This window comes from Cariama cristata, unplaced genomic scaffold, assembly GCF_000690535.1.
Source record: "Cariama cristata isolate BGI_N322 unplaced genomic scaffold, ASM69053v1 scaffold15405, whole genome shotgun sequence".
NCBI classification, from domain to species: Eukaryota; Metazoa; Chordata; class Aves; order Cariamiformes; family Cariamidae; genus Cariama; species Cariama cristata.
Window position 1 is genome coordinate 83,987 of NW_009615954.1, and position 9,956 is coordinate 93,942.

Consider the following 9,956-nt stretch of genomic DNA (forward strand, 5'->3'; position numbering starts at 1 on the left):
ACAAGCCCTGGTAATTTTAATTGCTCTAGCCTCCTTCTAGCCTTTCTTGATAAACAGGAATAACAGTTAATAGACCTGAACCAATCAGTTACATCCAATAAGGTGTTTGGCAAAATTAGCTCTGTTCTCCACTCACAACTGATAACACCTCAGTTTCATTCATTATCTGAAATGAGCCAACCAATGTATATTTTCTACTAATCATTTGAAATTTGGAAGGGTTGATGCTGAACAGCCTCTTCCAAGAAGTTGCCAATTTTGGATGGAGTGGTTATATGAGCTTTGTAAGGGAGAAACTCAAGGGTTTGCTTCAGCTGAGCTCTCCTGGCACAAGCAATAGGTCATGTGAGTTTATTGCTTCAGTTGCCACAGACAGCTTCACAGGTTTGGCTCTGAACCATGCATCCTGTAAAACCAAAGCACTGCAAAGCTTACAGAAAGTAAGTGCAAAATGTGCTTAATGTTTACAAACATAACTTGATTTCCAAAGGGAACATGAGAAAACTTCCTCTCTTTCAGGTTAGCTTGCCTACTAGGGACTGAGACACTTTGCTCACTAATGGTGGAAAGACCCTTTGAGACCTCTTAGATCGCAATTTTTGCTTTAATTCTCAAAACACAAAAGCACGTTGAGTCTGAGGCTTCCCACGAGGAGAATTTTCAATGTTCTCACCCATAGCACCTTTTTCACAGGGAAGCAAACCTGCAGGCAGGGTTGAAGTACTTTCTATAGTTCAGCATCCTTCCATGGAATCAGGAGCTGTCTCTCAGATAGATGTCAGAAGTGCCATAAAACAGAGCTTATTAGATCACTGTACATCTTAAAAATTCATTAAAATGCTATGTATCTATTCTGCGTGTTAGCAGAATGCAGATATGTCAAGGTCAGGCCCTATAGCTCCTTATTTCATCTTATGTCATTTGTTTCATTTACAAATAACCTATTGCCAAAAGTCACCAGACTCACTGCATCATGTTTTCATGTTCCTGACAAGTCAAGAGTCAAGTAACTGGGCTGATGTAAAATTCTGAAAGAAAATAGGAGATGCTAACCGGGCAGAATCAAGTAGGATATCAAAAGATCAGTGGGCAGGCAGATGACAGGATTCCCTGCTTCCTCAGAGAAAAATCAGCCATGCTAAACCCAAGAACATTTCTGTGTAGCAGCAGCAGGCTTTGAAACAGAAGCCAGTCCCTCCACATGGCAGCTCAGTGCTTCTGCCCCTGCCCAGATACTGCTGTGTCATAAATGCATAGAGATTGCTGAGCAAATGAAATACACACAATGTTTGAAAAAAGAAAGTCTCCATATGCGAGAAGGCCATATAAGGACTATTAATCTCAGATAGCAATTTCCAGTGATTGTTTGGAACCAGGACGGTTACCCTTGTGCTGAGAGGTGGTTTCTGTGGATGGCTAGAGCACTGCTGTGCAGCACATCCACCACCTCCGCAGGACGTGGACTCTGAAGACAGCCCGACACAGCTGTGGTGTGCATTGCCAGCCAAGATTTATTTGCATCAGAGCAACACTTCAGGTGTCATCAAAACTCTGAGAAAATCGTTCTGAAGAGAGCTTACTATCTGCACACAAGACACTGTGAGCCAACAAATTCCATGCAGGTATGTCATACACTAACCCCCAGGCACCTAAAGAATTTGTAAATTTAAGAAAAAAATGCCACTACGCATGCAGATCAGAACTACTCTTTACCAGGCCATTCCTCATCTCATTTTCTGATCTCAAATCTTTCACTTCCTTGCAGAAGGCCCTCCAAAAAATCCTTCAGAAAATCCAATGTCCAACCGCCTGTATTGTAAATCTTATTAACTTGAAGGAAGCCAAAGGAGATCATCCTCTAATCTATCCACAAAACCTTCCCTCTCTTAGGCAATGGGGCTGAGAGCACCCAGGAAGTGGCTGCCATGAGCAGGACTCAGCCAGATCCTCTCCCAGGAGCTGTAAGCAGAGAGAAAACCCATGGAAGGAGGGAATACCCTGTCCCAAAGCTCCCCTGGCAATAAGGACACCAGGTTGTCCTTGGTGTGACACTAAGGGTCAGTAACACCGGAGCTTGCAAACGGAGCAAGCAGGGACACAAGGAACAAAGCAAGGTGGACCACCTGAGCCACACAAAACTCCCTGTTTGTTTTCCCCATCTGCCCTTGGCAGTGAAGCAGCAGTTCTGGGCAGCTACTGCCCGCACCAGGGCTCGGTGTAGAGGCACCACACTGAGATCCGCCGGCGACTGGGGCCTCTGGCCAGAGACAGGGAGAGCACAGCGGAGGCTGCAGCAGCAGCAGCAGTCGCTCCTGCCTTTCAGTTGAGTAATGCAGGCCCATTTGTTCTGGGTGACATTAATGCTATTCGCCATCCATCTCAGACTCTTTAAATTACCTTTTTATGGCCAAAATCCTTTTCATAATTGATAAAAATCTCTTTTTTATATCCCGAGTTATTGAAAAAAATGTGAAGTTTTTTTATTCCTCATTATAGTTTTAATACAAATGTGTTTTTTATTGACGGCTGCTTGGAAGCCCTGACGGGCCTACTGAGAGAGGCTCAGAGGGTGGGAGAAGGGCCAAATCCTCCCATCCCACTTCCCAGCCCCTCACACTGTCAGAGTAATGGCCACCACAGCCCAGTCTCCACTCTCGTGGGTAACGGAGGGTGGGTAATGTCATGCAGAAAGAGGAGATTTCCTGTGATGGACATAACACCCATAGCAGGCAGAAGAGGCTCTTGCTGACCTAAATCTGATTTCCCTGTGCCAGTTAGTGACGTATGCCAGCGCCAACTTCACAGAGCATTCCAGCACAGTGTTGCTGGAGTGTGGTACTTAAGGACAGGGTCATGAGCTATGGGAGGTCCAGGTGTTCAGCAGAGCCATTCAGCATCAGTCCCACAGCCCCAAGCCACCATGAGAGCAACCATGCACTGACTGTGCCACACATCAGTGCTTTTAGGCAGAACACTCGACCACAAGGCTGTGCAACACTGGAGGAAGCAGGCACATGTCCTGGCATCCTGGGTGGGTTAGACAACCCTGTCAGCCTGGGAAGAGGCCTTCTGGGGCCATAACAGGATCTGCAGCATTGTGACATGAAGACCTTGTGATCCAGCAGGGTAAATTAATCTTCTCTAGGGCAACATATGGAGCCAGATACAGAAAGTGGCTCAAATTCCCTTGGGAACAACTTGGATGCTGTAGGACATGCGGTGAAATACCCAACAGCCTATTGAAGGCCTTGCTGCTCTCCCACAGGGCTGAGCGCTGCTTCAATAGTTCTGCGAATCAGAAGTAAGCATATGTCTTGCCAGAGCTTAAAATGCTAATGAACAGTTCCAGAAGGAAGGGAATCAGTCCATCCTTCTCCCTGTCACTGGCACAGCAAAGGCTGCCATGCTGTACCAAGAATGCGTACAGAAATAGGAGTAAAAAGAGGAGTCTCTTCTATTCCCTTTGTCTTTTCTCAGACTCCAACAGCTGGAAGGCAAGGAAGTCTCTTGCTGTGGGGATTAACTGTGGTCTGATTCTAAATCTTTCCCATGGCAAGTTCACACGGGCATACAATTTTTGTCTCTCCCTGTCAAATGGCTGCGTAGCATTGCTGCACATCATTGCAGTGATCATGCTCCCAGGTGTATATGGGTATATTTCAACAGTGGATGAATAATGCTCGTGTACCCAACCTAGAAAATACTTTGGGAACCTTGGGAGCAATTTAAAGTAGAGAGACAAAGGGCAATATCCTTCCTAGCCACACTTTTGCTGCAGGGACAATGACTTCTCAGGTGAAGATTATCTGTTTCTTACCACACAGCACTGCTGCCATGCCAGGTACAACAGTACGAATCCAAGGAGAGCAAAGCCCTTTAACCTAAGGCTGGGTCCTCCAAACACCATTGTGAAAATGCATCCTGCTTCGCAAACCCAGCACAGGAGGTTCCTCTACCACACATGCTTGGCTTTCAAATCACAGTCAACCCAAAGACATATCCTGCCCTGCTCAATCAGTGAGCTCCATTACTGTATGGCTGCAGGAGGCTTCTGGCAAATGGCAAAATAGTCCTTGAACAACAGGTAAAAGCCGCAATTAACTGTGGATGAAAAGGATGGTCTCCTTGGAGGTGCTGGCTAATCCAGCAATTAGAAACTACTTCCCATTACCTGCACTCCTACCAAGAAGAGCTAGACTGACATCCTTCCAAATGACTGTCTTTCCATCTGTTTAGGCCCTTTATACAATTTGGCTTCAGCAGAGACAAGCCTTGACCTCTGGACTCTCCCCAGCCCTTTCTCCCAGCTTTGAACAAAGCAAGCACTGGAACCAAAACATTCAATCACTGGTGTGTTCTCCCTATGGAGCCTGTTTTGCCTCTCAGCCTTCCTGGAGCGCAGCAAATTCACCAGCAATGGTATAAGTATCTATGCAGATGTGGATACCTGGGGTCAGAATTTCTTAGGATCCCTCACTTAAAAGCATCTGAGACTGCTCAGCTTCAGCAATTGCCACTCACCTCTGTGACAGCTTCAACAACTGTTAGCAAGAGACCAGAGATGTGAGGATAAGTCAAGGGGCAAGGATGAACGACAGACCCTCACTTCCATCGCAGGCAAGGCCGGCCCTGTGCCCTACACTAGCCCCTTGCCCTCCAGGCAAAGACAGAGCCTGGACACAGAGCACCTGGGCAGCTGCAGCGCACATGTACCCAACCAGCATAGGAAAGACCCTACCCGGGACCACCCTGGCCTCATGTGGATGCTAACTTTATCCTTTCCCTAACCCCGAATCACACAAGCTCAGACCAGACACTGGAGCAGGGACCAGAGAACTAGCCTGATGGGAACCCGCCAGAAAGGAGCACAGGTAGAGGAACTGGGATATTTCTGCAAGGACAGTGGTGAGAGATGGATAGGGAGGGAGTGTCTCCCATCAAGAAAAATTACTTCCAACATGAGTTAAACCCTGGGTAGAGTATGGAGTACACAAACACACCAAAAGGGAGAATAAGGAGTCTTGGGGAAAAGGTCAGAAAGTTGGTGTGACGAACAGGCTGGAAGCTCATGAGCAATGGGCTCTGGAAAGTGACATCTTGCTGTACACAGGAGAGGGATTACAGTGGTGCTGAGTGGGTAGAGCTATGCTGTGGCCTACTGGGATGTGCAGTATGACTGCAAACCAGGAGGTATTTTAGGACTAGAAAGAGGTAAATGAGTGTGTTGGCATAGACAGGAGTACACTGTGATGCGACAAGATGCCACAGTATCTAAACTCATTACCATTGCACAGCAACAGAAAAACGAGACCCACAGAGCCATATTAGGGTCTGCACTGGACAGTACTGGAGCCAGACAACAGAAAGGCATCAAGGATATTTGGAAGAGCAGGGTTGTAAAAGCTGCCAAGTCATTCTGCAGCCACTCAGTCCTATGAGGAGGGATTCTCTGGAATGGCCTTGATCACAGCAGAGAGAAGCAGATGCACTTTTGAAAGGAGAGAGTTCCACAATAGTCCCATCAGTCTTAGCAATGAGCAATTAGCTCCTCTGAGCACATTGTCCATGGAAATCACATACAGATAGACCTATAGGAAATCTTTCCAACAGACACCGAAGGGCTGTCAGGTGGAATTGGCTTGGCCAAACTCAGAGATGCACTGGGTTCTGCATCTCTGCTCTGGGACCAAACTGGCATCACCTCCACAGTGTCCCTGTATCCCACAGCCACAATCCAGTGCTTTCCAACAGACTTGCCAGAGGGAGGAAATGCCTCTAATCCTAGTGCTGGCAAAACATTTCTTCCATCTTTCTAGTTTCTAAGCACAATGATTTTGTGCTTTTAAGGTGCAGTCACTTCGAAAGATGAATCTTGCAGAGCCCTTCAATCAGTCTTTCTCCCTAAATGTCTGGTGTCCACATTTCACCAGAAGTTGCCTGGCTCTGCTCTGCATGCACTTTGTTGAGTCAGAGAGCTTAGCTGAACCAGCTCTCTTTCTCTATGTCATTAATAGCTCTGCAGAGAAAATTACAATTGTGGAGTAGGAAACATACTTGTTTCACTTTCATTTTCCATGCTTGACACCTTTTCACTTTCAGAACCTTGTTCAAGCAAGGAAGATGAACACAGAGGTAGGACAGACTTTCATTCTTGTCTCATCACCTATTCTTATGCACACAGCGTTTCCCAACTGCTCCAAGGAATACATCCAGAACAAGCCCAACCTGTAGTATCTCCACTGTCTCCCCAAAAGACTCTTACTCTGTGATCTTGCTGCTGATCGTTTCCAGGAGTCACTGTAAAGATAACTTTGTGCGGCCTCTCCCACTGCTACTACTCATGTTGCCCTGAGAATCCCACCTGCCACCTCAACCTCTTGCATCCAATGCTCAAGAGAATGATCAACTCCCACCATCACTTAGCCAAACCGCTGTGGCTGAGATTAGAAAGACAGTATCTGCTCACTACTGATTATTTTTATCCCAGTGATCTCTGATAGGTACACAGATTCCCTCTAGACTTAAAACAGGGTTTGACAGGACAACCCACTAGTCAGCATATATGATGCTTCTCCTTCTGTGTCAGATCAGCACACATGCCATTTGCCTTTAGATCAGTCCATTAGCTCACGCAGCAGAGCTACATGCTGCAGCTCCCAGTCTCCAGCTATGATGCTGGCCTAGGATGGGAGAGCCCCCATCAGCAGGGTGTCATGCAAGTCTGCGTGGTGACAACACAGTCATGTTGAACTGCTGTAAAACCACCTCACAAGCCCTCTGTCTTTGTTCAAGGATCAGTCCCATTGGCACAGTCTCCCTCTATGCCAGTTTTCCCACAAAACCACTCCATTTGTCAAACATCCAAGCCTCTGATAAGATGCCAAGGAGTAGGTCACATCAGAAGAAAGACTATTTCTAATTGACTGAAGATACAACGCTTCTATACACGAAACTGGCTTTTTTTGATCTTCATGTCCTTTTGCAAGGTCTTGCCTAATTTGTCAGCTTGTCACATTCCTCCCTAGGTACCTCTGTATTTCCAGCTGCTATTTCTCCCATTTGTTGTGCAGTGATTCAAACTGTATGTAATTACTTCTTGCCTACACTTGAGATTCATCTGAGGAGCTGGCTCTTGTACCTGATGGGGGAACTGGAAATCTTATCACTGAATTCGAGAGCAGCAGGGTTAGGCCTAGGAACCCTGGGAAGCTTCCCTCACTGTCATTTTCTCTTCCATTTGAATTCATCTGCAAGTTTCCAGGTGTGATGTGGGCCCCAAGGGGGAAGGTTCCAGGACCCTTCTTCACACTCTCCTCTGCCCTGACACTCCACCTTGCCCTTCTGCCATCTATATTTCAGCTAAGTATATCATATTTAAAATGTACTGAGGATGTAGCTCCACTGGAATTAAATTTGTTCCTGAAGTAACCCTACTAAATCCTCTGGGCTCCAGCAAAAACAATTTTGGTGCGTTAGGTTCCCCAAATCCTTTTTGTTTTTAAAGACCTTGATTTGGTACCTTGTAACTAATGGACATGGGCATTTACCTTCGCTTTTAATACTGCCCAGTTTCCCCAGCTCCTTTATTTTTATACATGTCATTCTCTTAATTTGTCTCTTTCATCATCACTCTCTCATTAGCATTTCCTCTTTATCCCTTTCTTCCCATTTCTACCTTTTTTTCTCTCTCTCACTGTCTCTTTAAAATTAAATATTGTCCAGCACTGCCCATGTGGGTGAAGTGAATGCTAAGAGGCAAGGCTGCTGTGTGGACTGGATTCAAGCTGCTTTGCTGGAAATCAATGAGGCATGGAGGGTTCATCTAGCTCCCAAAAAGCTGAAAGAAATCAGGGTGTATCAGTGGCAGCTGAGCACACACTTGAGAGAAAAGAAAAGGGCCCATCTCTGAGCATCTGCCTTAGCCTCTGAGAGACACCACACAAACTGAGCCAGAGGTGGCTGCTGTGGTAATTTAATGGGGGCTAAGCTCAGGGTGGCTTTCCGTGGCTCCTGCACAGGGGAGATTGCCAGATGGAGGTCCACAGGGAGCAGCCAGCCTGCCCTGCTCCACCTATCCACTGAGATGAAACACAGCTGGTACCAGCCATGCTACAAGGATGCAGTGCTGAGAGAGAAAGCACCTTGCAGGTCAGGGGCTGACTTTAACCCTGCCATTAAACTGCAGGTAAATATTAATTGTCATTCCTGAGTAGACAATACCTACACCTTTACGCTACATACAAGCAGATCCCCCTCATCCAAATCTGCCCATAATATACCCACAAGGTGCAAATACTTCACTTACTCCCTCAAGTTCCCTCATAACTCCTTATGAGACAGTCAGACAACCCAGAACAACTCAAAACAGCCCCATAAACCTCTATATATGAGCAACAATAGATGTACACACTACTTCCCTTCTTCAGCCTCCTGTCTTCCTCCCCCTCACATGCACCTTCTCTACCATTGCCTTCGCAAGCTATTGCTTCCTGCCTCCCTCTCACCATGTCAGTTGTGATCCTTGAAATGCCTCCCCTCAACCTGGGCTGGAGTGTGAGGTGATCTCTTCTTGCAAGGGGCCAGATGCAAAGTAGCAGAACACCCTCTCTAAATACTGGGGTTACTTCTCTTATATCTAATGAACACAGGCACCTACCTCTGATTTCAGTGCTGTGGGATGCTGAGGGTTAATGGCGACACAGAATCCTGGGCTACTGTGTTACCTGACTGCAAGCACCAAAAGTGATTTATGCTATTATTTTCTTTGGGGGTTAATTAGGGGTTGGAGAAAGTAAAGGGCTGTCAGTGCTAGCTGGAATTGGTCTACCACAGCCAGGGGAGAGCAGTCGTCCCTCACAGAGCTCTGCTAATATATCTGTGTTCTGAACATCAATACCTCCAGCTCCTACCCCTCAGTGTGGCAGATGGCACTCCATCCTGACCTCCAGCAACCCTGTTAGTCTTGGCATAACCTCTAGGGTATGCTGCTCTACTCAGTCCTGCCGTTTCCACCTGGCAGCTTTCACACCCTTAATCCTCTGTTACCTTCTCCTTTCCTAAGCTTGTCAATAATGGACAGGGAAAATTCGCATGGCATTCTCCCAAGGGCAAGAAGGAGATATCTCCCCTTGGTATCTCTTGCAACTAAGAACCACCAGGGACCTCCTTGCCCCTGTTTTCCTTCCTCTAACTGCCCAGGGCTTGCTGAGGCCTGAGAAGCCAACACAGGCTATGGGTGTCCTTACCTCTTTGCCCAGATCCTCACGGATAACTTGCTCTATCTCCTGCCTGGTGCTCTGCGGGGCCTGGCTGTGCAGCACTTTGAGGGTGCGGGTGTACTCCTCAGGCAGCAGGTAGTCAAGCGCTCCCAGGTGCTGTCCCACCTTGATGAAGGTGCCTCGGTTGGCGCAGCACAGCTCGCGGAGGCGCTCAGCAGAGCGCAGGTGCACCTGCGGGGAGACGAGAACATCAGCAAAGCCCTTCTGCTGTCTTTACATGCACACACCCACATATGTACCTTTTATTTGTCCAGTATTTCCTTTCTTGACTTTTGGCATCATCATCTAAATTGTCAGCTAAGTATTAGGACTCTGGCTTGATTTAGAGGGTTTAAACCAGAGCAGGACAAGATGCTCCAGAGTATAAGGGGCTTTGACACTTGTTTACACAGGCACCATGATCAGTGACAGCACATTAGTTTTTGGCTCTGTCCAGAACTACATCCTTGTACAGAATAAGATGTCTAGCCACAGGGCAGCATTGGTTTGTCACTGTGATCCACTGCTATGATGCACAGTTTGCGAACCCCTTGTCAAAAGACAAAAGTCAAGACCACAACCATATATGTTAGACTCATAGCATGAGTGTGATGAATTAAAGAGAGAAGAAAACCACAGATAGCAACTCAGAAACTTTCAGGAACTTGGAAGAAGAATGTGTTAAAAATCAAAACTACA

General features: G+C 46.8%; 1 protein-coding gene across 1 annotated transcript in view; it reads right to left on the reverse strand.

Annotated features, from left to right (window-relative positions):
- The window catches only part of ADCK1 (aarF domain containing kinase 1), a gene marked incomplete at its 5' end in the record, with an annotated part of 49,177 nt that extends 39,728 nt beyond the window's left edge, over positions 1 to 9,449 (reverse strand). Inside the window, one exon of the mRNA XM_009699999.1 lies at positions 9,246 to 9,449. Coding sequence (XP_009698301.1) covers positions 9,246 to 9,449 — 204 coding nt within the window. The remainder of the gene's footprint in view (positions 1 to 9,245) is intronic.
- Positions 9,450 to 9,956: the final 507 nt, after the last annotated feature.